The sequence below is a fragment of the Triturus cristatus genome, chromosome 4_2, assembly GCF_964204655.1.
Source record: "Triturus cristatus chromosome 4_2, aTriCri1.1, whole genome shotgun sequence".
Lineage (NCBI taxonomy): Eukaryota > Metazoa > Chordata > Amphibia > Caudata > Salamandridae > Triturus > Triturus cristatus.
Genome location: NC_140586.1, coordinates 187770289 through 187797930, shown reverse-complemented (window position 1 = coordinate 187797930; position 27642 = coordinate 187770289). Strand labels below are relative to the sequence as shown.

Here is a 27642-nt window from a genome sequence, read left to right as displayed (position 1 = left end):
TCATTGTAAACCGAGCACTTCATTTGGTCAAAGACTATCTTTGTAAGTTCAGTAATAGACGGCAAACAATTAAAAAAGAAAATAGGGTGGCTTGCCCCACAATACAGTCAGTTTGATGTCAGTTGTGACAATTTGCATAACTATGAATTGATAATCAACAATGCCAAATATTCCCTTCAAAAACAAAGCTTTGTTAGGCAATTACTATGGACAATTTGAAGGTTAGTCCATTCGAACAAATGGTCACCGGCTACAAAATGTCATTTCAATGCTTGAAATTGTCCCTATATTATATTGAGAAAAACTCCCACCCAACCTATGTATGGCAATGATAATTTTGCATCTAGGAGAGTGAAGATCAGCACCTTAGATGCTTATCACCGTCCCATATGGTCAGTTCGTGGCATATATTTGAGGCCACATATTGTCTCTGCCAGCCCAATCACTAGGGATCTTTGTGGTTGCACACGAGAGGTCAATCTACACAATGAGAGGGTTATAAGGTCAAAGAACAATCACCTTCTGCTATGTCTTTCAAACACAGTGGTTACATCATGATCATACAATTGCTTTATTTATCATCTTAAACTTGCCTTTTGTTCAGGCCTTTATGTTTGGCTTTTTCATATCTTTTCAACAGTCAAAATGGTGACGGGTCTTCCATTATATATGCGGTGGAGTAGTATTCACCATTCTGTAAAACCTTGAAAATTATTTTTTGATATTGGGGCACCTTATAATGACACTATATATTTTGTTTCCAGATCCCCCACCACTCACCTTTAAAGAATCTAGAAAGAGTGGTCCTGAAGGCGGACACAATTAACAATTTCCACTGAAACGTGCGTTGACCTGGCTACAGTGGTTCCCAGCTGGCAACATAATCACGGACATTCATGAAGGGCTCTCTCCGTGACCCCAAAAGTGTATGCCAACTAAGGCTGGGAAGTGTATGGATGTGATGTGATGTGTGTGTGTGCACTAGTGTGGTGTTGTGTGAAAGGTTAGGATGAGAGTGTGGTTGAAGTATGGGATATAGTGTATGTTTCAATGTGCATGCATATTTTAATGACATGATACCTCTCAAACAAACATGGCATGTATGTAGCAATTGTATTTTTGTATATTTGCACTTTATAAAGCCTTAGTAGTTTCACTTACATGCCTTTTAATCTTTGTATAATTGATGAACATTTTTAAAAATAGTTGTCTTTCATAGATAAAAATAAGAATGAATTGAATAATATAATAAAATGAACAATAAATATAAATGGATGTTTGACTCATCTGTATAGCAGCGGGTAGCCCACAGAGCTAATGTTAGCCGCTAGCGAAAGTACATAGGTCGGGTGAGAGTTTCTCAGCTCCCAGACCTATAAATGAACCCTCGGTGGCTACCTTCCTTTTTGGAATTGAAATTGTCCTTAGAAACAGTCAAGATTTCGGGGGTCCTCGATTTAACAGCACACTGTGAAAATCCTGCAGTCATCCATAGTGTCGTCCTCAGTATCACCTTTTGAAAGCGTGTGCTGTGCCTACAAGTAACCTGATGGAAGCAATCTCTTAGTTGCACATTTTGTAACAAAAAAAGCATGGTGAGAGATCAGTGCTGTGTGTTGTGTCTCGTGAATACGTCATGCATGTAATCCCAAAATCTCCCCAGCTCAGTCTCGTTCTGGCGAAGCATGGCACTGAGAGCTTCAGCCTGGTCAAGGCTCTGCCAGTAATCCTGGAGCCACATCTGCTTCCAGCTGAAACAAAATAAAAAAAGTGTAAACACAGAAAATAACAAAATATCGAACAGTGTAAGAATTTTGGAAAAATTAGAGCATGCAAGAAGTTTTGTAGAGCCGTGGTTCTTAATCTTTTGACTTGTGTGGACCCCCACTGAATCATTAATGGAATCTGGGGACCCTCACCGAGTCATTATTGAAAGCCGGGGACCCCCGGCCTCAGCATTTTCTACGATTTATTCCTCAAAACAAAACACAAACATATAGAAACGAGTATACACCAAACAAATGCTCACATCATTAATTAATGTTATTATTAGTCAGCCACCTCGTTGACCACCTGGGTCCCCAAACCACAGGTTAAGAACCACTACTGTAGAGCACCCAAGGCTAGGGGGGGATCTTTCCGAGTCAACCATGATAAACACTGACTGAATCGCCTATTAGTAGCAAGTCCGCATAGGCCTTTGTGTCTTGAGTTTGTCACATATAGATCCTCTGATGAACACAATGACTGTAACCGCTCAAATTAAACCGTTTTTTATACGCTAAAGAATAACAAAAAGACATTTAGATGCAAAGGGGATGGTTTACTAACATCAGTGCCCAAGGGGGCTTAGTGGCATCAATTACTGTGTCAAATACTAATCACTGACTGGTTTGTTGCAGAGGGGAGGTGACTTATTTCTGAAACTTGTAACATGAACTCCATAACACGTTTATAAATAGTCTTAGCTCTAACGTTACACAATCACCTTTTGTCACCTAGTAGTTTCCATGTTCTCATTCATTGGACTTTTCTGTACGTCTGCTGTGGTGGGTGCAATGCTTATTAATAATCTGAACTATTCAAATTCCGATATCTAGGCCCTGCAAGTGGCTAAATAAAACAAAAAGTTGGCAAAGCAAATAGGTCTGACCTATGCGATTGTGTTTTAACCATGTTATACACCAGTGTGGCTGCTGTTCAGCCAGGCCAAAAGTTAGTGGTGTGGCGTACAGTGGGGTAGATTGGACTGGATTAGAGTGGAATAGGGTAGAATGGGGGTTGAGTGGATTGGGATTGAATGGCGCAGACTGGAATGGGGGTAGAGTAGGGTAGAATGGAGTAGACCGGAGTGGAATGGTGTTGATTGGATTTGAATATATTGGGGTAAATTAGAGTGGAGTAGGGCAGATTGGGAAAGAGTGGTGTGCAGTGGATTGGGATAGATGTGAGTGGGGTAGATTGGGTTAGATTGGAGTGGGGTAGGTTAGAATGGAGTGGGGTAGATTAGAATGGAGTGGGGTAGATAAGGGTGGATTGGAGTGAGACGGACAGCACTGAGGTAGACTGTGGTAGAGTGGAGTGGAGTGGAGTGGAGTTCAATAGTGTGGTGTGGGGTAAATTGGGATGGGATGGGTAGACCGGTGTGGGGTATATTGGAGTGGACTGAAGTAGAGTGGAGTACATTGGGATAGATTGGAGTGGGGCGGATTGGATGGGGTAGATTGGAGTAGGTAGGGGTAAGGTAGAGTGGGGTGGATCTGGGTGGAGTGGAGTAGATGTGAGTGGTAAGTGGTAGAGAGGAGTGGGGTAGAGTAGAATGGGAGTGTGGTAGACTGGGGTGGAATGGAGTTGGATATTAGGGTGGAGGTGACTTGGGAGTGGAGTGAAAATGATTGGGGGAAAGAGTGTAGTAGAGTGGGTGGAGTGGAATGCGGTAGATTGGGGGAAATGGAGTAGGTTAGATTTGGGTAGAGTGAAGTGTGGTAGAGTGGAGTGGGATAGACTGGGAAGTGGAGTATATTGGAATGGTGTGGCGTAGATTGGAGGAGATTGGGGTAGATTGGGGTTGAGTGGGGTGGAGTGGGGTTGAGTAGAGTAGATTGGAGTGGAGTAGATCGGGGAAGAGTGGTGTACAGTAGATTGGAGTGGGGTAGATTAGAGTGGAGTGGGGTAGACTGGAGTGGGGTAGACTGGAGTGTGATAGACTGGGTGGATTATGGTGGGGTAGACTGGGCTGAAGTGGGGTAGATTGGATGAGATAGATAGGAGTGGGATAGTTTGGAGTGGGGTACATTGGAGAGGTCTATCAGCAGTAGTCAAAAATCAGGATGCCCAAACCCGAAGTCTCAGTTGCCTTTAGGATGTCTCTGCCCTTGTTAGTATGTTTGCAGTAGATCCCGAACTTGCCCAGCTCTTCCTGCTAAATCCAGACGTGTGCAGGACTGCTCACACAAGTGAGCAGGAAAGAGAGGGCAGGCCGGTCGCATCTGCCAAACTGTCTTTTCCACTTCTGATTTTCTCAATCCCCCAGCTGTTTTAGAGGTGCTGAAACAAACAAAAAAAAGTAGTGTCCCGTAAGCGAAACCCTTAACCCTGAAAAGTGCCTTTTGTTTAAAATTAGTAGAATTTATAACCCGCTGTGAAAAATTCACATCGAGTGTTTGTTTTTCGGTGCAAACTTAATCTTAGAAACAAAACAATGTGTGCACAGAAAATAAAAAAGGAACAAAATGAAACATTCCAAAAATACAGGCTGATCGGAAAGCAACTAAAAAACAAAAAATAAGTTGCAGCCAAATACTGACGCCTATGCCCAGCAGGAGAGAAGGTGTGGCATAATCTCCAGAGCTGCCGACTTCAGACCTGGGGAACCGGGTTAGAGTCTCGGTGTCAGTAAAAGTGTGCTTTCAAAAAAGTACTGAAATATATGATGATTGATCGTCACTAAAACAATGGCAAGGAAACAACAAAACAAGGAATGCTGATTAAAAAAAAAAATAACCCGACACGTTACGCATTGCTATGTCCAACCAGGAGGAACTGTGAATGCATTGGATGGGCAACAAGAAGGAACAATTGTGAAATCCGCACACTAAGGGGGGGACAATTACAAGCAATGCACTCATCAAAAGCCAGCATTTGTAAATGGCACAAGAAAGGGGAGAGGAGTTGGCCTAACGCCTAGGGCGGTCGACCTCGAATCTGAGGAACTGGGTTCGAGTCTCGGCAAGGACGCTGAACATCTTGCGATTCTGGGCAAATCACTTAATCTCCCTGTGCCTAACAAAAAAAATGAATGTGTCCTCATGTAATGCAACTGGTGCTATGTAAAGCACTCGGATACCCGATTTGGGTCAAGTTTGCGGTATATAAAATTCTGTTAAAAAAAAAATAAGTACGGATGAAAAAAAATTGATGGGTGCGCTTCAAACCCAAAGATGAAAACCAGCACATCTTGCAGACAGCGTAGAAAGTGCATGCGTGCTTCTTAGGCTCGACCTAAAGACTCATTATTGAGTCTCAGACAGTGCTTGCACGGTCTCTGAGACATGTCGTATATACTTTGTGGGATTCAGCTCGCCCATAGGCTTCACATTTGCTGGCTCTATCGTCGTTCTCCTATTTTTACTCCCCATTTGTCCATGGCATGCATGCGTCATGCATCTTCCTGTGTTTACCTAGCCCCGAAAGCAGGGACCAATTATGTTATTCCTCCACTGGTCACATTTTAGCCTCAGTTTCAGGAACTACTTTTTTCTTTGCGGAAGAGGACTTAGCACGAACGCTCGAGTTTTCACTCGCTGCTCCAAGCTCCTCTGATAAACAAGTCTGTAAATCTTGTTCTTATCTCGTCACATCTGGTGTGCAATCAAAGACTGACCGTTTCTCATGCTAGGCCGCTTCCTCAAATGTATTCTTTTTACTTCTCTAACGAACGATACCCAGCACCACGCAACCTAAAGGATGTTTTCTTTCTGGGCATGGTTTTATGGCCGGTCACGTTTTTCTAGCCAAACACAGGGATTACTATGAAGTGCTGCCCGCGAGACCAGCCTAGTACTGCCAGTTGATTCGCTTGGGTTGGAGTGTAGGTGTGTCACTGCCACCTCAGCTGATCAGGGCCTCCTAGTCTTACTTTTCGCTCACAATACTGGCACTGCTCTCATGTCTGCCCCACTGAAGACTAGCGCCGTCACCCTACTTCCCGTCACTTCTCCTGCGCCACCAATTGTCTAATGACTGAGAAAACATTGTCATTCTAACCTAACAGTTGTTGTTCCATTTTGTAGTGCAATGCTCCATTTTGTATTTTCTTATGACCGGTAGGCGTGCTTTGTTGATCTCAGTTCTGCTTTTCCCTTATTTAGAGTTCATGAACACAGATGTGGTTTAGAAAAGTTCTTTGACTGCATTTGTTCCTTGGAGCGAGGGGAAAACCGATCACGATGTAGGAACATTTACGGCTGATGCTCTGACCACAGGTACAAAGGTTATGGAAAGTACATGCTTATCTTATAGATTTACGTAAGCACCAACTGTCCGTCTATTTTGAGTTTTATTTCTGTTTTACTGTTTGCATGAGCCTATGCCATATTATGCAACAAGAACAGTTACGTATAAATGTGTGCAGTTAACACACACATTAGAGTGTGCTATGAAAAAGTAGGTTTCACATATTCCAGTTCAAACTTGTAATAAATTGGATCTCCACGGCTGTGTCTCCGTATTGACAGTACTAGAATTTGTGCTCTCACAAGACCCAACTGTGGGCGCGTAAAATGGGACCACTAAAAAGTTTGGATCCTCAGTTGTCAGGTTAGGTGGCATCCCCTTTTCGCCCAGCGAACGTATGAGTGGTCGCTGCAATGGCAGGAAGTAAGGGCAGTGCCACCTGGGAAGTGCAAAATGCACTCAGTACCCCCCTCGTGCAAGGACTCGTGTGTGAGAGCAGTAGCCTTTGGGATGCTGAAAGGGGAGGCAGAAAGACTACTTTATGCCATTTAGGGTGAGGGTGCGGCTAATGCCAGAGTGCAACACCCGCACCATTTTCCTTTGCCCTACAGGCAAGACCCCTGGTGTGAAGTGGATTTTATACCCCATTCAGAAACCCAATTTGTGGGAAATGCTACAGCAAATGGGTGTCCCCGCAAACATAGTCTCTGTTCTGGTCAGGCTGCATGCTTCTAACCCTGCCTGTGTCAGACATGGAAACAAGGGCAGGCTTACTGATTCCTTTAAGGTCAGTGCTGTGGTCTGCCAGGGTTGTGTGCTGTTACTGACACTATTTACACTGTACATCAATGATCCAGTTAAGGAGCTCAACTTCCCTGGCAATGATGCACCTAAACTGGGCCCCTTCAAAATATCCTGTTATTCGCAGACAACATGCTTTTAATCTCTAAAACTCAGCGTGGCCTGCAAGCGGTTGTTAATCTTTTTTTGCGTTTCTGCAGTGCTCAGGGCTTGAGCTCAACATTTAAACAAGCATTTGCAATGCAATAGGTCTCGCACTGGTGAAAGTTAGAGCTACTGGCGATATAAATGGCAATGTTTCCTACTTATGTTTTTTTTCTGCAGTCGAGTGGTTGTGGGTATGCATGAGCGGTTTGATGTTTACAATCAGCAGGTTTGAAAACATCTAAACAAAAAGCAAGCTAATAAAGTGGATGGATCAGGAGGCAGAAAGTGAAACCAAAAAACCTGGATTAATCACAGCTTCCGAGCGTAAGTAAATTGTGTGATATGAGGCAAATATTTTATTTTACTGATAACACCCAAACCTGGCTGCAGCAGCAGCAGCTAGACAGGTGGCATTTGTAGAGCGGGTGAGGTGGTTACTCCTCTAACTAAAGACAGACTGCAAACAATCACATCCCTCAAAATGAGAGGTAGTGCTATAAAGAATAATAAAGACACCGCTTTTGTCCAAGGGATGGGGAAGAAACAGACCAGTGGCAGCTGGTGAATTTTCTGGTGTGGCAAAAACATGCATCATGAATTGCACTGAGCGAGGAAATATGAGCTGGTCTCTCTCTCCCATTTGGAAGTTGAGAGGCTTCTGGCATTTATCTGCACAGTAGCACCAGTGGCCAAACGTACTATACGCCTAACTACAAATGTGTTTCAACTGCACCCAATTTCTCTCTGCCGCAGATGCATCTCTTTTGTAACGCTATGTTGCCTTTGTGGCCTCGTTTGCACTATAGGATACTGTATACATTTATACCGTTTACCCATTCAGTCTACTGGCTAAAAGCTCAGAGAAACCAGCACTGGTTTCTGTGACAGACAAGACCCAGGGACACCAGACTCTGGAGCCTGGGGACGACAAGAAAACATAAGTTGACAAAATGTTTCATATCTGATCTAGTAGACAAAGCAAACAGCTTTGGCACGGGGAGACTGTTCAGCGAGATTTGTTAAGAGCCATGGTCGAGAGTCACTGTGTACAGAGCCATTAAGTGCACCAAGAACATTGGACAGCGAGTGCAACGTCTGCTGCGCTACAGGAAGGAGAATGTGCAAAGTTATCACCAGGAAAGGCAACACTGTAATAGTAAAGCAAGTATTATAGAACATCAAAAAGAGAGGGAGTTCAATCGCAAATACAACAGGTGGAATCACATTAACAGAATTTGCATGAGCTTCATCTAGAAATAATTGTACTTCTTTAAAGCGTAAACTTGACCGTATATATTGTAGCGCTTTAAATGAGCACCAGTTAAATTATGTAGAGTTTCAGACACTGGTAGATTACGTGATTTGCCCAGAATCAAAGGCTGTTGAGGCTACGCCTCAGACTAGAACCTCGGTCCCCGGTTTCAAAGTCGGCAGGTCTGGCCATAATGGCTTATGTTTATGAAATAAACACAAGCCATTATTTTCTTACTTTATTGCCTACTAAATTAGAATATGTAATCCTTTCACTTAAAGCTTTATAACTCAGGCATTAGTCCACGAGAGAGTCAATGTAAGTCACTAAGCAGCGTGGTGGCAATTGGTGACAGACTGATGCAAACAAGGAAATTTCACACGGCCGTGAGGGATGATGGCATCACGCGGGGCTTCCCTATTCAGCGTCCTCTAAAACCGAAACTCCTGTGACACTAGTATGCTGCAGTCCCTCTGTTACGATAACTAAGGGCTGTAAAAAGGTAAGCCCAGACATGCGCCTTACAGAGCCTCGCTTTTGCTTACGATGCAATAATGAACAGAACAAGGTCAATTAATCAGGGATGGTTTACAGTGCTACCAATACAATACATTGTAAATGTATGCAAATTAGAGGGCCGGGCCGCAAAGCTATAAAGCAGAAGCCGCTGCTGAAACAAAAAATGGGAGGGGGGGGGGGGGGGGGGGGGGGGAAATCAATACAAAGCTGAAAGAGGTCTCGACCTCGGAGGGTGGCGGGGTGGGCAAGTGACATGGGTGAGATGGTGTTGGGCACAGCACGGGAAATGGGGCAGAAGAGTCATGGACAAGCTGACAAAAAAATTAATGCTACCGTGTGCAGTGAAACCATTGCTCATGTAAATCGGTCGAGATCGCTTTCTATAAAACTGCAACAAAAAACAAACAAGCGGCCGTGTGGCCGCGCAAGTGATCGCGATCAAACATCAAAGCGGCCGCGCGGCCGCTAAAGTGAAAGTAATCGCGGTCAAGCGCGGCACGCGCGACCGCACACATGCACTGTACCTCTAGGCTGGCCTGGTAGCACTTTTTGGAGCCCTCTCAATAAGTCTCGCCAGACCAGCGCATGCGCCGGGTCAGGCGAGACCTAAAAACAAAATGTATGGCCTTAAACATATAAAGTAGGGAGGGGGAATATTCTGGTGCAAGATGTGCCCTGGGAGGGAATCCATGAGTTTGTACCTGGGGGTTTGCCCAACTCTTCGGATGGATTAGTCCACGGACATTTAAAAGAGCTTGTTGAAGCTTCTGCTTAAACAGGTGCAGTCAATAAAATGTGTAAAAAGATTCAGGCCTCTTCCCTTACCCCAGCAGTTGAGATTTATAATCTAAAATTTAAATCCTCAATTCTGTAGGGTGCACAACTTTGGGGATATGTGAGGGTTGATAACCTTGTTAAAGTCGAAAACACATATCTGCGATAAATCGACTTCAGGTGCTACAGAATGCTGCAGCCCGCCTCATCTTAAACCTCCCTAAAAGATCTAACTCCAAGGACGCCCTCCAGACACTCCACTGGTTGCCGGTGAGGAGCAGAGTTGAATTTAAGTCCCTCTGCACCTGCCACCGTATCCTCGCTAAGAAGGCGCCAGCACCACTCCTGAACCTCATCTCAAGGTATGCACCAACCCGTGCATTGCGCTCCTCGCAAGGAGGCTTGCTTAAGGTTCCTAAGGTGAAAAAGGCCCGTATGGGAGGTAGATCCTTCCGATACCTGGCGGCAAAAAGCTGGAACAATTTACCTCTTAACCTCCGACTGGACCCCTCCGAATCCAGTTTCCGGAGAAAATTAAAAACCTACCTCTTCTCAAAATAGTGGGCTCCTCCCCTACTTCTCTCTCGGAGTGTTTCAGTTCAGCGCGGGGACACGCAGTTTGCGTAACCAGGCGCTCTATAAATGCCCCTTAATAATAATAATAAAGAAGTGTTCTCAAACCTTCCGCAGAGTGCCCGCGCCTTCCCCAACTCAGACATTGGCATTGACAAGGTTAATCTTACCGTGATGCTTAGATCCATCTTTTAGAGTCACGATGAAGGTCCTTTTAGGAATCCTGGGCTGGAAGAAGATCCCTTGGCTTGCATATATTAATTCTATGCTTTATGAGATTGGCCTGACTTTCCTTTGGGATACCCCAGATCAAGCCATGTTAATTATGAGCATCTTTGTTAAAGAACACTTAAAAGAACATTTCTGATTGCACGAATCGATGGGGGGTAACTGCCCCAAAGCGGAAAAAACATTACAACATTTTGCTTTTTTCTGTTCTGCCTATGTATGTCCTCATAGGAAATGGAGATTTGCAAGCTCCTTGGATTCACCCAGTTCATCCCTGCTTTACGTATTCCAAGCACTGATTCAAGAGGATTGATTGGTATTGCGGAGACGAAATTTCTACATGCTGTTTGGTTTATTGGCAACTACATCACCCACAGCAAGCAATAACACCCAATTAGCAGTAGTTGTTAATCTGTATGATCCTTGTCTGGCTCCGACTTGTCTCTTTGCGCTTGATCTTACTTCTACTGGATTGTGGCACGGTTTTACTTATTTTAATGTATTTTAGGAATTGAAGGATTTTACGGATTCGGCTTGTTAATGTTTATTTACTTTAAAGATGGGTTTTTCTTTCAATCTAGTTACCTTAAATAATTATATTAACTTCCTTTTAATTAGTAATGGCAGTGGCATCATGCATGCAATTGTTTATTCGAAGGACACTGTGGACTTTTTAGACCAGTATCTTTAAAGAGCCTGAGGGTGAACTATTATCTAGTTGTTTCAAGCTAGTGTATCAACTGTGTTTTATCTACCATTATATATGTATGTGACTGATGGCACTATATATTTTATTTAACTGCTACAGTGTTATTTTATCTTTTTGTTTATATTGTGTGTTTATTTCGGATTAGTCAATACATAAAACAAGTATGATGACAAACCTCTTATCTGTTCCCAGGGGGACAGTAATGCATTATAGCCCCTTCTGGGGCTGGCGTATGACTCGATTCCAGGGTAGGCCGCACCCTCGTTTTTAGGTCTCGCCTGAGCCAGCGCATGCGCTGCTCTGGCGAGACATTTAGTGAGTGGGCTTTAAAAGCCGACCACAGCTTTATGTGGCCTAGAGCGTACGGTTACGTGCACAGTTACGAGCAGAGGAGCCATATGGCTTTCCTCTCTCGTCATGGCTCATTAATTGCATCGCTCGCGGGCACCCTTACAGCCCGCGATCGCGATCACTTTGACGGCCGCGTCACTTTCACGGCGGCGCGGCCAATGCTTGTTTATTTAGGATTTATTTTTTGCTTGAAAGGTCCTTTGTAACCTTTAATCTCTGGCGGTGCAGATTTTGGGTGCTTCGAGATGGGGTTTAATTTCTTTTATGGTTTTCCTTTTGTAATAGAAGGGTTGTGTGGAGCAAATATGGCATGCCTTCTTGAGTTGAGATCTTTTATTTATTTAACACGTAAAAACATAACGAGGCCCGACCCGCCTTTCAGGTTTTGTCTAATTTTCCCCTCATTACCATTGTTTGGTCGGTGACTCTTCGAAAAGGAATTTGCCGTCAGAGCTTTGAAATACTTGATTTGCAGCAGCAGTCAGACAAACCAGTTCATTGGAGGGAGGCTTCGAAGTGCCACCAATTACTGTCTGAATATGCAGTTGCACGCACTGCTTTGGCTTGCACAATTTCGTTTTTTGTTACATTGTAAAAAATTAGGAGTTACCTATAAGTTCTTAAGCAGGCCTTGGGCAAGCCAGCTTTGTGTTGGTAGGACAATTTGGAATGTGTGATAAAACTGCTACGGATTGCACAACGGGTTAATTAATATTTTGCATCACATAGTTTAATGTGTTGTACACTACAGTTTGTGATCGTGATTGACAGCTCTGTTAATGGGCTTTGCACGAGAATGAAAGCTTGAAGCCAATGATGTATATCAGCATGTTGATCACCCTTCTGCAGCGTGTGAAGTCTGGAAGTCACCACTACTAAGGCCGGGTAGCTCTGGCGCAGGGAAATCATTAAATCCAACTGGCGGGTCATTTATTAACAAATGACGCAACTCATTCCCAAGCTTGGTTTTGTTTGGGTAGTCCCACCCATAGCGTTTTGCTCTGTAGGTACCAGCTCCACATACTAGAAAATATTTATGTGCCCTTCAGTAAGTGATTAGACAGCTGTGCTAAAGTAAGACTTTTCTGAATGGAGCATATTGCTGCTTGGTTTTGTTATATGCTGTGTTTCTTGAATACTCTAATATACAATGTTATCTTCCCAGGACTATCTGGGTTGCTGCTGTGAATATTCTGTAACCAATTTTGCTTTGATTACCAAACTTGCTTTGTGGGTTCCATTAATAAAATGTTAGATACCCTCTGAAAGTGAACACCTCTCACGTTCTCTAAGAGACTCAAAAGTTAGTTTTGGTTTTGTGCCTCAGAACGTGAAACCTTTCTGCAGATAAATTAGATTATCATTTTATTCTAATGCATCTCTCTGATACTTGTAACATTTGTTGGCAAATCACGCCATCTTCCAGGAACATTTAAACAAATGCACTCCTTTCCTTCACATCGTAAATGTATGAAGTGTAAATTCTTGGATCGATCTATGCTCAGTTTTACCTTTTCGTTTTTTCACTCTTTGTGTGCAGTCTCACACCAATGTTAACAGAATTATTTCGCCACGATTGTGTAAAGTATTGTTACACTAATAACTGGTTTTTGATCAGGGTCATGCCTAAAAAGACCAGTTACCTTTTGAAATGCAAAGTGTTCGACCCTATTAGGTTACCAGGCCGAGACCTTACTGTCGACAGATTATTTTTGTCTTTAATTGTGTTCTCATGTTTCAAAGCCCTGCGGTGGGGACGGCTTCTGGAAAAGACGACGACGAGTGTATTTACAGGGCTGGGTGTTGTAGCACTGGGCAGTCTTCTCTACTAGGAAGTCAGTTAAAATGTGGGACAATCAGAGGTCTCAAGAAATTGGCTTCAGTAACATGCTAAATAGAGGTTATCTGCACAGCAAACCCGATGATTACATTTGTGTTTGCCTAAACTAACTTTCAACTCTGCCACTCGTCAATTTTGCCCTCCCTGCAGCATTTCTCCAGACCTGTACAGCAGGCCTTACCATAGATAATTGGTGGTGTATACTGCACATATGTTGCTGATATTATCTTCAGTTACTTCCTTTATTAGGTGTTGTGTTTTTTAAGGTACATGCAGAACTTTCTTTACCCTAATTGGGCTACATTAACCTTCTTGGACTAAGTTGACTTGCACATTCAGTAGGTATAACTTCGCACAACTGGTGTTTAATTGTCTGGATCACAGACTTGTTAAACGTTGTTTAGAACAGTTAAACAAGCATTTGCAATGCAATAGGTCTCGCTTCTGCGAGAGTTTGAGCTAGTCGCATTGTAAATGACAATGCCTTTTATTTATGTGTTTTGAAAACTTGCAAGAGGTGCGTAAACATGCACTCTGTACTTATAGCCTTTGCTTACGAGAAGAAAGGCTGGCAATAACTGCCCCTCTTTTACTGCAAGCCTTGCTTCTCGTAAGCAAGGACTATCTGTACAAAGTGCATGTTTACGCACCGCTTGCAGATTTTCATAACACATAAATAAAAGGCATAGTCATTTACAATGCCAATAGCTCAAACTCTTCCAAATGCGAGACCTATTGCATTGCAAGTGCTTGTTTTGGCACCATTTTGAATTCCTTGGTGTGTAGTGGTCTTTCTAACACCCCCCCCCCCCCACCCCACAGGGGCAAACTGAAGGCAAACCACTTGTCTGTTGGCCCAGGTTAGGGGCTGGGCAGCAGAAAAACTGGCATTGGCCACACCCCTACCCCAAATGTGACAAATTGTTTTCTGCCCCCCCCCCCCACCCCCACGGCGCAGACAAGGGGTTTGCCTTCCATTTGCCCCTGAGGGGGAAATAGTGTCTTACTCCCTCCCAGGGGCAAATAGGAGGTTAGTACCAACTGTGGAGGTCGCCCAAACTGGTATCTCCTCGGGGGAGGGGGTAGAAAGTCCACTTGATACTAGAGATTTTGCCTTTCGGGTAAACGACAGTGGCACTGGCCACACTCCAAATTAGACAAACCAGAGGGCAACACCCGCACCACTTTCTTTTTGGGCCAAATGAAAAATCACTGGTGGAGAGTGGGCTTTCTACCCTCCCTGGGGGACATGTATGGGGGAACTTCCACAATTGGTACAAACCTCCTACCTGCCCCCATGGGGGCAGAGAGACACAATTGCCCCTTCTGGGAAAGGGTATGACTCGACAACAGGGTAGGCCTCACCCTCCTTTTGTTTCTGTTATGAAATCCCAGATGTTTAGTGAACTTTCTGCCTCTCCCGGGGGAGCATATTGGAGGTGAATACCCATATTTGCTCTCCTGGGGGATGCCAGAAAGCCTATTGGGCTGTTGGGTGGGGGAGAGCATGGGCCCATGGTCAGTGGGACCGCTTCCCCAACCAAAAAAACTGCACAAATGCAGTCCCTGGTGTCTAGTGGGCTTTCTCCCCCCCCCCGCGGGCAAATTAGGGGTAATTGCCCCATCCACCCATATGTCCATGTGTCTTTTTTTTAAAGAATATTTTCCCGGTGTCTAGTGGGCTTTCTGCCCCCGGGGAGGGCGGGCAGATTGAGGGGCAAAAAGTCTGACGTTCCTTTTTTTGGAATGGGAGCAAGGCCATGGTGGCAGCTCCCACTTCTACATTTTTTGCCGATTTGTCTAGTGGGCTTGCTGCCCCTGGGGAGGGGGGGGGGGGTGGGGGCAGGTTGGGGATAATTAACTAATTCTCCTCATAGAGCAGAGCAGAAAGACTATTGCCTCTTTTTCATGGTGGACAGCCCCTACCCCAGTAAATTTTCTTTTTTAATACAAACGTTCCCTGATGTCTAATAGGGTCTCTGCAACCCCCCCACCCCGAGTGGCAGATTGGGAGGTAACCACCCCCATGTTTCCCCCAAGAGGGTAGAAAGACTGATGCCACATTTTTAGGGGATGTGGCATGGCCATGCCCATTGTGGGCAGTCCCCACCCCTAAATTTTCTATTCTTTTCCTGGCATCTAGTGAGCTAATTGCCCCCATCCGCTCCCGGGGGTGCATAAAAACTGAAATATTTAGGGGTGGTGGAGGGGCGCACAAGCCCTTCCCTAAAGGGCCCCTCACCCATGTCCCTGGGGCCTACTGGGTGGATACCTGCTTTGGGATATCTCTCCTGTGGAGATTGCCAAGCAGGGATCCACTGGGCAGAGGTATCATCTGAAAGAGGAGAGTCTCTCCTTTCCAACTATACCTCCCATGAAGCAATCAGTGCTCAGGGGGCTGAGATATGCCCCCAGAGCCCTGTTCCCCCAGTGCTAGTTTAACTTTCACTTTGCTCTAATGGCATCAGTGCGTCCTGCTCGCTGACCGTCATTACAGTAAAAAACACATCAACAAAAACTCAGGGGGCTCAGGAAACTCTTCCCGAGCAGCCCCGGGTTAAAATACAATAATGTACTTCTACTAGTGCAGATGACCAGAGGGGCCTTTAAATACTTCCACTATGCCGGCAAATGGCAGGCATACGCACTTACGGAGTTAATAGAATTATAATGTTACGTGACTTACCATGAAAGTTCAATCTCAGGCAGCAGGATAAATAAACACAATGATCACAAAAGTGTGGAGGGCAAGCACTTTTTTGTGGAAGTACACAACTTCTGCTCAATCAAAGCATGTACTCCTGCCTTCCAACATGTGGGCGGACCCAAAATCCCTCTCTAGTGATGGTAATGTAATCTTTTGAAAACAGCTGTGCTGTCCGACCAGACCATAAAAACATATATGTTTCAGACTCAATCGAGCAAAACCACTGAAATTCCCCACTAGTGGTATGCAATTTAGTCCATAACTCATTTTGCCTGCTATGTTTTGGTCAGGGTTATCAGACTTTTTATCCCTGAGCCACTTTTAGAATGGTTGGTTTGTGTTATTTGCATGACGGGCAATGTGAATTAGGGTGTGTGTTGTATGAGTTGTTGCACACCACTATTTCAATGATTTTGCACGTTTCATTAGAGCCATAACTAATTTTTAGCTGTGTTATTTCAGTAAATTTCTATGTACTTCTTCTTCAAATTCTTTTTTATTATACGTTTTCCCAGTCCCCCACTGCGCAAGACCAGGGCCCCACACTCAACCTGCTGGAGGAGGCTAATCGCCTCCACGCACAGCCTTTGGCTGTGCTCTGCGGGGTTGTGCTGCATAGCCTGTCTGAACCCGTCATGGGCAGCAATCTGTCGCTGCACGTGGCTGCAGGGAGTCAAACCCCAAAAGCTGTGTGCAAAATAGGTTGTCTACAGAACTTAGCATTTTCTTTTTAAAGAAAAAAATGAAGTATAATTTTTGGTGTGAAAAAATATTTGCAACTATCTTAAAAATCGAAATGTTCTATGTAAAATGTTTCCTTTTCTCATCAGGCAACAATGATGGCCGTAAAATCACAATTTTCTTATGAATCAAGATTTAACCAAGACGAACCTAACCTCTTTCAAGTTTTTAAACTTTATTTTTCAGCCTCTGAGTGCCCTCCAACATCCCCTGGGTTTGGGCACCTCTCATGGTCGACCTCTTCATCTCCTCCAGTGCTAAAGTTGTTTTTTTTCATAGCGTGAAAAATCACAATTACTTTTTTTTTTTAAATCACGAATGTTAAGATGAAAGAAAAAAATTACTCCCTGCATCACCCAATCACATTTGAGAGAAAATTCAGATGTGATTGACAGCATTTGCTATTTTCTGAAAAGTGATTTCACATGACACAGATATACAACCCTTTAAGGCCCACTCAAAAATGTTTATTTAAACCCTTAAATCTCAAAAACAACTAAACAGATTTAGTACAAACAACAAAAGCACGCTTTCAGAGTAAAGTTCCACTTTCATACCAAGTTTGATGTAGGTCCGTCAGAACCTTTGGCTTCATGCGTGAACAAATTTCCTATTGGAGCTAAAATGGGAACACACTACTTTTTTCACCCCTAGACCTTTTTCCCCTTTTTACTTTTTTTCCCTGCACGAGTCTATATGAAAATTGGCATCCTGGATACTAGATGACTGTGCCAAGCGATCACCAAATTTAGCACAGATCGGTCAAAAGATGTAGACAAATCAAAAAAATGCCTTTTCAATGGAAAGCATGGTTGAAATAGAACTACACAACAGCGACTACCTATGTATATTGCACACACATTTGTATAGATATTATGTATGTACTATTTGAAGATTCTTTGACCACTAAGACTTGATAGAGTCAGGACCCTTGATCCAGCATTGCGATTCTTGCAGGATAACACTTTTGTTCAATAAAATGCAAGAATAAAACTGTATAGCCATTGTATTTTTATTTTATCTTACCTGTCACTTGCAGACAGATCTTCCACATTTCCGAAGCCTGGCACTGGCATAGGGCATCCCATATGACTGTATTCGGCTATGCGGGGTGCCGGTGTAGCCAATTTGCCACCAGACTTCCGATGTTTCCTCTCTTTTGCAATACGTGTGTTTTCTTGATCACAGACAAAACACTCAAATCCACTGAGGTAGTTGGGTGCAGTCATATCATTCACTCCCCACTCACGACGCTCCAGGCTCTCCAGCAAAAATGTGTTGGTTACTCCACCAGGTTTCTTATATTCAAGGTACTGCAGGTATTTCTCGTTATCTCCGTCAAGGGACTTTATGAACTCAGCCAGCTCTTGAGGGTCACGGAAGTTGTCCACCAGAATAACTGAATGGTTGTTGGGCATCCAATCCTGCACCGATACGGACCCCCGATAGATTGGAATGGCACCCAGATGCATGGTACGCCAGAGCTTTTCAGTCATGTAATCGGGACACAAAGCATTCTCCATGGCCAGGTGGAACTTGTATTTGGAAACAAAAACCATAAACTCTGGATCTTCTGTGGTAGCAGTGGATGTGTCCTCCAACCGTACATTGGGAAGCTTTCGGTTATTAAGACATTTGCCATACGAATCTACCTGAAATGTCATAAACGCATGTTTAGAAATAGTAGTGCCTTATAAATATTTTATAAATCGAAAAATAGGAGAAATTAAATGATGCAGAGCGTGGATGTTTTACTGTACAATTTTTCCTCTGTTGTTTAGCAGTTCAACATACATCTTATAGGAGTTATACCAATGCACCTAGAAAGGCAAACGTCTAGGGAAAAATTATTTTGTAGATTCAAATTTTTGTTCTAGAATACTACAATGTACTTAGAGAAAGGTCGGCACTAACTGCAGAATGTAGGGTTACATAACTTGCAGTACAACAATTTTTAAACTTTTGCTCTTTTAAGTTATACAGAAGGTTTTCACAAACAATAAACTGTCAAAACCTAGAACATGTGTTCTCACAATATCAACCTTTCTGCATGTGTGGGCAAACCCCACTGCCTCAATAGGCCCTCATTAAACATTACAGTGATTAAATATCTTGTGGTAATTCTCTCGTCCCTGGGCTACTGATATTTATTCTGTGATGGCCACGGCGTTTTATTCTGCCAAAGAATGCACATCCAGGAAACCTAGATATTGCACATTTTAACAATAAACAGTAAGGAAAGCAACACTAGAATTGGTTGGGCAGGCAACAATAGAAATCCATCGAAGACCAGGAGCTAAGACTCTGTTCCCCCTGCTCGTTAACCCAGTGCATCGGGCGGTGTTTGCCTTTGATGCGCCGGGGCTTGTAGAAGTGTAGCTCTGTAAACTGGGCCAATTACAGCCTTTTCCACACTTAACTTTCAGGGTAGCGAGCAGTCTCAGTTGTCTAATTAAGGTATAATGGGGGTGCTTGAACTCAGAGCTCAACAAACAATCAATACACCTCCCAGCGCCTATGTTTTCAAAAACAATTCTATGTCAGGACCAGAGGCGAGGATTATGCTCTCTTTTAATTCCATTCCATCAGTCTTCAACGATAAACTCAAAGAACTAGCTTTCCCAAGATGCACAGAGCAAAGGTCAACACAGCTTAACCAATCAACAGCCCAGGATATCCATAAGGGTAGGAGCACCCTGAATAGCTTCCTCTTACTTTTTCTGCTTCTTGCAGGAAATTGTGCCATTTAATGTATCTTGATTTATAGTGTATTTTACTGATGTATGGTGTTTATATTGTATTGTTACTGGCTCTCTGAGCGGCTATTGAGCTGCTGTTTATTTGGGCAGCGGAAGCACTCATCGCCCACCATTTGTGGCGCCTTTGAAGCCTCAGGACCGCGTAAGTGCGGTGAGGCCAGCGACCAATAGAGGGAGCGAGAGCGGTAGAGCACATCTAGTTGCTCTGCAGGGGGTGTACTGTAATCAGCTTCACTGGAACTGATGAGTTTGCTCCCTCACGCCTGCTCGAGCCGCCTGGAAGCCTCAAACGTCCGTTCTACACAGGTCTATATTTGGGAACAGCCTGACGCCGGCATGCAATTGGGTCTGTATTTACGACTCACAGTGCCCCGCCTCAGCGCTTAAGCGCCCCTCCCCCCCACACCACCTGGATGTTACTGGGCAAGACCCAGGCGTATTGACAAACTGGTGACAATAGGTCGAGTCAGCCCCAGGACAGAAGCCAGTTTTCTTTGCGCTCAGCGCAACCAAAATATTAGAACTGCTGCAGTTTGCCAAAAATGTTGCCCTAGGCTATAAACATATGTATTCCTATTTATAGAGAGGGGGGACACTAGGAGCTGATTATTAGGTCCAGTGACCCTTGCTCCCGAAAAGTAACTAGTACACAAAGGGAGTCACTGTTCCTTGTAGAGGATGACAGAGGAAGAAACTTTTGTCGTGTGCTACTCTATCTGTGGGGGACAGTGTGTCCTCATCATAATGCCCTCACACACCCGAAGGATGTCATGCTTTATCATTTGGGTGTTGCTCCTCGTCGGGCCGGCGCTGAAATGCCCTACGGGTCCCCCGAAGGGCCTCTTTATCGGAGATCTTTTGATGAGAAGCCGTTTGGGTGCGTGGGTGTAAGTGGCAGTGAAGTCTAAAGCGGTGTGTTAAAAAATGACTGGAGGGAGAGTGGGTACTATTTATTAGGGTGATCCCTCTGTCATTGTTAAAACAAAGTTTGTAGTGCTGCTCTAGGGGATATTATGTCCCTCTGTGGCTGGGTATATGTCCCTAATGGACATATATATTACGGTCAACATGTTTTGCGCTGTATGTGGCCTCAGAAGGAGATCCAAAGTGCTTCTTCAGGACCAAAGGAAGGTCAATTTTAGTATCAGTGGTGGCCTGAACTAACCAGTGCCGCCAAGTTTGTAGAATGGAGTAGCGTTTCCCTTAATATTAGAGTCAGGACCTCAGGACCTCATGAGATCAGGGAGGGCATGCCTCTCCCTGTCTCCACCAGTTGAGACAGGGAGAGGCATGCAGGTGGATTGGCCCTGCTACTACGAGAGAACCTTTCCGAGTGCCCTCATTGATCTCATGAGGTCCTCAAGGAGTACAGCACGGATCACCGGGACAGCGCCGTGAAAGCCTAATGAGATGCCATGGGCAAATTATTTACCAGTGTTTTGATTCAATCTACACTGCAGCCTTGAATCCTTCATATCGATTTCGTCATACCTATTCAATTCACCGCTGAATTAATGCGGACCGCCACCTGAGGGGCTGTAATCCTGACTTCACCTCATCATAGGTTGTCTCCCTCCCCTTACCTCTTCCCGTCCTGAGGAAGACCCGCCTGCAGAGGATACAAACTACCCTCATGCGCCAGTGTCGAAACGTTGACAATTTCCCCTAGTGTGCCTGTACCCTACTTCACCCCAACCCTACCTTTTAACAGATGAGTATACTCTGTTCACCATCAAGAAACAGCAAATAGCTTGTGAATCTATGAGAGACGGGTCCCATTGTAAGACTGGTGCTATTGTAAACCACAACCAGTTTACTAAGGATATAACTATATGTAATTGAGTTCTCAAATGTATTCTTTCATTTCCCTCCCTATATATCTGTTTTATTCTCACGAACACTCTCCTTCTCACTGCCCCTGGAGCAACCCTCTTTCTGTTTTGAAGCATTGTCTACAGTGATATGTTATAATAACTGTGAAATTAAACAGTCACTATTGAAGCTATGTAAGGTGCTTGTTTGTCTTTTTGAGGATATACTTAATCAAATTGAGGAATAACTGGGGTCCATTTATGATGCGTTTTGATCACTATGAGTACCTTGTATATAGATTTTGATTTAAAGAATACTTTCCTAATAGTAATTGTCTAGGACCACTGTTTTTCTATACCCAACACAGGAGGCCCCTATACGTGCGCCTAAGCACAACAGTGACTCCGGCATCGATTTGAGTGACTTCAAATGCCTTAAAAAGGCTTTTCTTGCCCGCCCTACCTTGGGTGCGTCCGACGCCTTGGCTGACATGGCCGACCTATCCCCACAACCCCTCACGGCCTGGACACAGACGAGGACTCCCATGGTAATTCTAATGATGAAGCCGGTCCCTCCCTCGCTGGTCCGTCTCCCTCAGAGTCTTTAGAGCTTGGCACAAAGGACTTCCCCGATAGGTTAGTCTCAAAGGGACTTCTACACCCCTGCTCCTCGTAGTGGGCCCCTTCTAAAAAAAAGTTTCTAAGTTCATGGCAAATTGCCTTAGGAAGCCCTTGGAAAAAGAAGGGAGGGCGTGCTTTAGAGCAGAATGGTGCCATCCCTCCCTCTCGGACAAGGTTGCTCTGACCCCGGAGATAGACTTCTTCAGAAATATATTAGGGACCCTAAGAAGGGCATAAATAGATCCTGGAAGTCCTGCTAGGACAAGCTTTTGGATGTCTGTGGTCCTCTCATGAAGATCTTAGATCTGGCAGAGGAGGCCCAGGCCTCGGATAACCCACTCTCCTGGAGGGGATTTCGGGTTGGGTCCAGCGCACTATAATTTGTCTAAGAAAAGCAAATTGCACCCTGTCAACAGAGAAGTGTCATTCCCTCCTCCTGAAATTTGACCCTAAATTGGCGGATTTGGCATCCTCAGAGGAAGGTGCAGTAGCACAAGGCGGAATCTTTGAGGAGCCATTCATTAAGGGGCTTGGCAAATTTGTAGCCACGTTTACTTCCTTAGACAAGGTGCAAGCATCAATTAAGATTTTTCATACCAGAATTTTTGTTAGGGCTGGCCATTGCTGAGGGCACACGGCCAGCCACTTTCACACCGAAGGCCCTCCTAGAGGCTTCAAAAAGTCTCAGGACCAGGCCAGGCAGGGGGTAGTTCTTCCAGAGGCGAAGCGGTCACCGCGGCCACGGTTCCAGAGGTTCCTCCAGAAGACAGTTCCAGGCCTCAACAGGTGAGAGTTTGCCTTTCTTCCCAACTAAAAGTGGCAGGCAGGTGGGCTCTATTCACACACAAGTGGGAGCGGCTTACTTCAGATGCATGGGTTCTTCAAACTATCAGGGGTATTCACACAGAATTCTACAGGACCCCCGACTCAAGAATCCCATCCTCATACGCTAGTTTTTGCAGACAATCAGGCCACCTTGATAGATCAGGAGGTGGTGGATCTACTGCAAAAAGGAGCAATTTTCCAGATCTTCCTCCATCCCTGTGGGTTCTTCAGCAACATCTTTTTGGTGGACAAGACAGATGGAGGACAGAATCCTGTGATCAACCTCAGGGAGTTCATCGGGTGACTTTTCAAGATGGAGGGTAGTCATCTTTTGCGTGACCTTCTTCGTCAGGACGACTGGATAGTGCGTTTAGACTTGAAAGACAAGTATTTGGCAGTCCCCATTTTTCCTCCACACCGCAGATTCCTGTAGTTCAAGTGGTGAAACCAGGTTTACGAGTTCATAGCTCTTCCAAGCTATCTGGTGTTTCCCCAAGGTTCTAAAACCAGAGGTGGAATCTCTCAAGGCTTGAAGTTTTTGCCTCTTAATTTATTTAGATGCTCTCCTACTTTTGGCCAGTGCCCAACACGGCTGGTGGTACAGTTACAAATAACAGTGGACCTACTGCAGAGTTTCGGGATCATGGTTAATGAGCGAAAATCACTTCTGCTTCCTGCCAAGCAGAGGATCTTCTTCAGATTTGTCATAGATTCAATGGCAAAGACTTTCAGCCTCCAGTCTCAGAAAGCAGCCAAGGTTTGCAGAGAGTTGAGGAGGAAGTTGTTCAGATCCACGACCTCTCTCAGACAGGTAGCCAGGATTGAGTCTTCTATCATCCTCTATACAGGCGATCCTTCCGTGCCCTCTTCATTACAGGGCCCTCAAGCGCCTCAAGGTCTTTCACCTCTGCAGGGATCTTCAATATTCAGAACAGATTCCACATATGGAAGAACTGAAGGTGGAAATGAGATGGTGGCTGGACCACATGGAGGCGTGAATTAGTCGAGCCATATTTAATTACGACCAGGATATCGTTTTCGTGTCCGATGCCAGCTAGTCCGGTTGGGGAGCCAGCCGCAGGGACCCCTTCACAGGAGGAAAACGGTCCGTAGACAAACAGCAGCTCCATATCAATTGCTTGGAGCTGATGGTGGGGTAATTTGCAATAAAGTGTTGGATAAATCGACTGCAGTGTCTTTCTCAAGATAGACATTGTGTCAGCGGTACACTACATCAACCCATTAGGGGGTACCAAGTCCAAAGTCTTAGCGGATCTGACCAAGCAGTTTTGGACCTTCTATCTGTCTCACAATGTCTCAGTGACAGCAGAGTATCTTCCCAGAGCCTCCAACGTGATAGCGGACTGGTGCTCCTGAGCACGGTCGGACATGAGTCTCAGGCAACTGGACCTCCTGGGTTTGCAGAGGCTGGACACCCTTTGGGGTCCTTTCTCAGTTGATCTTTTTGCCTCTCACTCAGACCATTACCTTCCCAGGTATTTCAGTTGGAAACCAGATCCCCTGGTGACAGCAACTGATGCATTTCTCCAAGATTGGTCTTTGGAGACAGGTTACAACTTTCCACCATTCGTCAGGATCATGAGGCTCTCGGCGCAGGTCCACAAGCAGAAAGTGAAGATGCTCTTGATTACGCCCTACTGGAGGTCTAAAGTATGGTTTCTGGGTCTTTCCTGAAATGCTCTAATCCTTCCACCCCGAATTCTGGATCTCCTTCAAGACTCTCTGGGCTATCGCCGCCCAGTAGTCCTCAGCAGTTGAAATTAATATGTCAGATTTCCCTAAACCTTGCACTAAGTTGGGCACTTCAATTAACACTGTTGGGCATAAAGAAATAAATTAGAAACATTTTTAAAAGAAATTTTCTTTTATGTTTCAACATGTGTGTGTTTTCTAAAATGAGATGCCTTAAAACAAAAGCCTTGTGAAATCCTTTCTCCCACTTGCTATGGTGAGTAAGATTTTATATGGGCGATCTATTTTCAGGGACTACTGACCCGGTCTGGCAAGCGAACACAAGCTGACAAAGAAAAGGAGTTCTGTTTATTCAGAAAGTGAAGGATCAATAAAGGTGCCTTTAAGTCTTGTTTTTATCTTGTCACATTTGCTGTGTATTGAAAGACCGAGAACAAATGTCAGCTTATATCTTCAAACAAATTGCTGCCAATGTTTTCCAGGAGACAGCTGTTTACTTTTATTTCTCGGACTTTAAAGTTAGAAGATTTTGTAAAGTGAACTGTCTGGCAATCGTGTTGGACACGCAACATTTACATAGCTTGTGAATGAAGTGTAAAATTATTTCATAATATATTTCAGTAGTTAGAAAGCACTTAGAAGCACTTTTTTTGTAATTCTGTAGTGAGATGGGCACATATTTTAGTAGGATCAAAACAAATCTTTACTTGGTGATACTTTAATGGTGATGTGCAAAAGATAAATATTTGCTGAAAACCCAATTTCCACACATTGTTCGTACACTATATAGTGTTATCAGAAAAATTGCATCTCAGTAGGACCTTTTGTTGCTATGTCAATGGAACATGTCTGTCCGTAAATGACAGAGAGCCATCACATCACGCTTTCGTAATATATTTGTTAAAAGTGAGAGTTTTGAAATATAAATTGAGAAAGATACCTGCCCCTGGACAGATAAATGTGTATGCTATGTGTGGACTAGATTTTTATTATACATTGAGAAATGGTTTAGTCTATTAAATCAAACAAGAGTTTTTATCCACAGCAGACATGCTGAGTTCACGTATATGAAGGTGCTCGTGTATGTGATAATGAAGAAAAAGGTGACACTTGAAATGAAATATTTGGCTGGGTTCATACAATTTAAGATGAATTTAGGGGTCAATTGCATTACAGTTGGGTTGGGTAGATTTTTCAAGTCACTAGACCTGCAGGTCTTGTAACATTTTCCTGATTTTTCAAAGCCTGAAACCTATGGTTTCCCCAGAGCCCAACCTTACAGCCCACTCAAAAGTGGATTCTTAACTCTTGCCTGAATACAACTTGAAGCCAACCCAAAAAGCTTGGTGCAAGTCAATTCCCTAAAAGTAGTAACCTTAACCAAACTTTACAGGTGGCTTTCACTTTGGCAAGTTCCTTATCGTCTAACCAGGCCCTAACTTAACCCTCATCTTGACCCTTAATTTAACCCCACAACTGAAACCAATCCTAAACCTAGTCTCCACCTGTTCATAGTTATTTTGATGAATTTCATTAATTTGATTTTTATTTTAATGAGATGGCTTATTCGTTAAATGTTTCCATTAAAATGTGCTTTTGTCTAAATGAATTGGGATGAAATTACATATCATTCATCATCATTGACTGAAAAGCCACCTTCCCGGTTAAACTGATTTAGTGCAATTCCATCAACTGAAGAAAAAATGTTACTGAATCGTTTCTACTTTCCAAGAAGATATGACAATCTGAATAAATTGTATCAAGAACTCCGTAAAAGTGCCAGTACTGTGGAACTGGAAGCAATCAAGAATGAGGTTCCTAGAATTAGATACAATATAATAGAGGGTGAAATGCTATTTCTATATGCCTGTTGAAAAGAGACAAATGTTATAACCATAATGCCACCGGACATATTTTACCTGTACTGGTCATTACCTGGATGTATTTCATAAGCTCCTGTACATATCTGTCCCTGTCCGATGGGACATCACAGTGTGACTGCATGTACAGTATAGGGCCATGCCCACGTTTCTCCCACTCGTTTTTCTCCGTTAATGGCACAGCGGGATTTTGGAGGTATTCAATACTTGGCAACCATTGTAGAGATAAGGGGTAGTCAGACTCCCTTCTGAAAGTCGCTGTATAGTTAAAAAGGCTTATTCCAGGCAAGTGTGATAACAGGTAGTTATTCATAGGTGACTCCTCGTGGAACAACGCCCACGTCTGATGTGGCAGCCGTGGTAATGGTACCTCGTATGCCCTAAAATCTGTTCCATAAAAGATGATAGATTTAGTCCTGTTATGGAGCTGTACTTTTTTGTTTTTGGTAACCAAACACGAGCTTCGTGAACAATCTATACGTTCAGTGTCACCAGGGAAATGGGGGAAAATGCTTTCACTCCACCAGAGGAGGATGGGCAGCTCCTTGTTTCGGCGACTGTCGTTGTTCCCAGGTCCACGGTAAGAGGCAACGGTCATGGATTCAAACTCGAGTCCCGCCAAGGGATGTGCAGGCTGGAAGGAAGCACTCTCCCGATGCTCATGCAGTAGAACCCGTTCCTCCGCAAGGGGCTTCGGGTCACGGCTGTGCCCTTGCACTCCATAAACTTCTTCCTGGCCTGGCTCACTCCAGACACCGCCTTCCTCTGAGAAGCCAACTCCTGACAGTCCCACTTCGTCGTTTTCCTTCGTGTATCCATTACCTTTGGGTTCCCGGTCCAACCTCCCCGCGGAATCACAGGTTGCAGCGACTGTAATGAAACACCAAGACAAGGACAGTGCAAGAAAGAAGCAATTCTTTCCAGGAACAACGGGTCTCCGTGAGGGTCTCTCTGGGACGAATGAGGAGGCTGGCAAACTACATCTTGTCGAAGCATTGTGCTCTGTCGTAAGTACACCGGTGAGGAAAAAGTTTGGAACCCGGCATGCTCTTTTCTGAAGGAGCGATCGGTTCCAGAGCATGGCTATCAGATGGCCTCGGCAAGCCTCTCTCATGAAAAGATTTTGAAAATCGCGGACCCACAACCATACGTGGCTAACTTCCCGGAGTCCGGACGTGGAGGCGAGGTTGCCAAACCGCTACTTTCTATCATGTCTCGGACGGACAGTCTTGAAGCCCGCCTCTCCGTTGTTTCTGAGCAATGAGCTACCGAGAAAAGGGACGGTAACAAGATCTAGTCCGAAAGCTGGTTTACACTAAGTGGCAGATAAGGGCGGTACTAGCGTGGACTCGGCGACGGTACTGCGGCTGAAGCCTAAGATTGATTAGCAAAAAAAAAGAATAAAGCCGTTCCGGAAGACTCTCAACAGACGCCTC

General features: G+C 44.3%; 1 protein-coding gene across 1 annotated transcript; it reads right to left on the bottom strand.

Moving 5' to 3' along the window:
- LOC146833329 (GDP-fucose protein O-fucosyltransferase 4-like) lies at positions 1–27642 on the bottom strand. Its single transcript, XM_085601061.1, has 3 exons — positions 26262–27642; positions 17624–18249; positions 1–1751 (listed from the first exon to the last, which is right to left on the bottom strand). The coding sequence occupies exons 1-3, from the start codon at positions 27318–27320 to the stop codon at positions 1604–1606; spliced, it is 1833 nt and encodes a 610-aa protein (XP_085457187.1). The 5' UTR covers positions 27321–27642; the 3' UTR covers positions 1–1603.

Excerpts from the sequence above, each read along its gene's own strand:
- LOC146833329 (XM_085601061.1), bottom strand. The coding sequence starts at position 27,320 with ATGAGAGAGGCTTGCCGAGGCCATCTGATAGCCATGCTCTGGAACCGA. Across the intron at positions 18,250-26,261 it reads AGCTTATGAAATACATCCAG|GTAGATTCGTATGGCAAATG; the intron begins GTAATGACCAGT and ends ATGACATTTCAG. Across the intron at positions 1,752-17,623 it reads GATCTGTCTGCAAGTGACAG|CTGGAAGCAGATGTGGCTCC; the intron begins GTAAGATAAAAT and ends ATTTTGTTTCAG.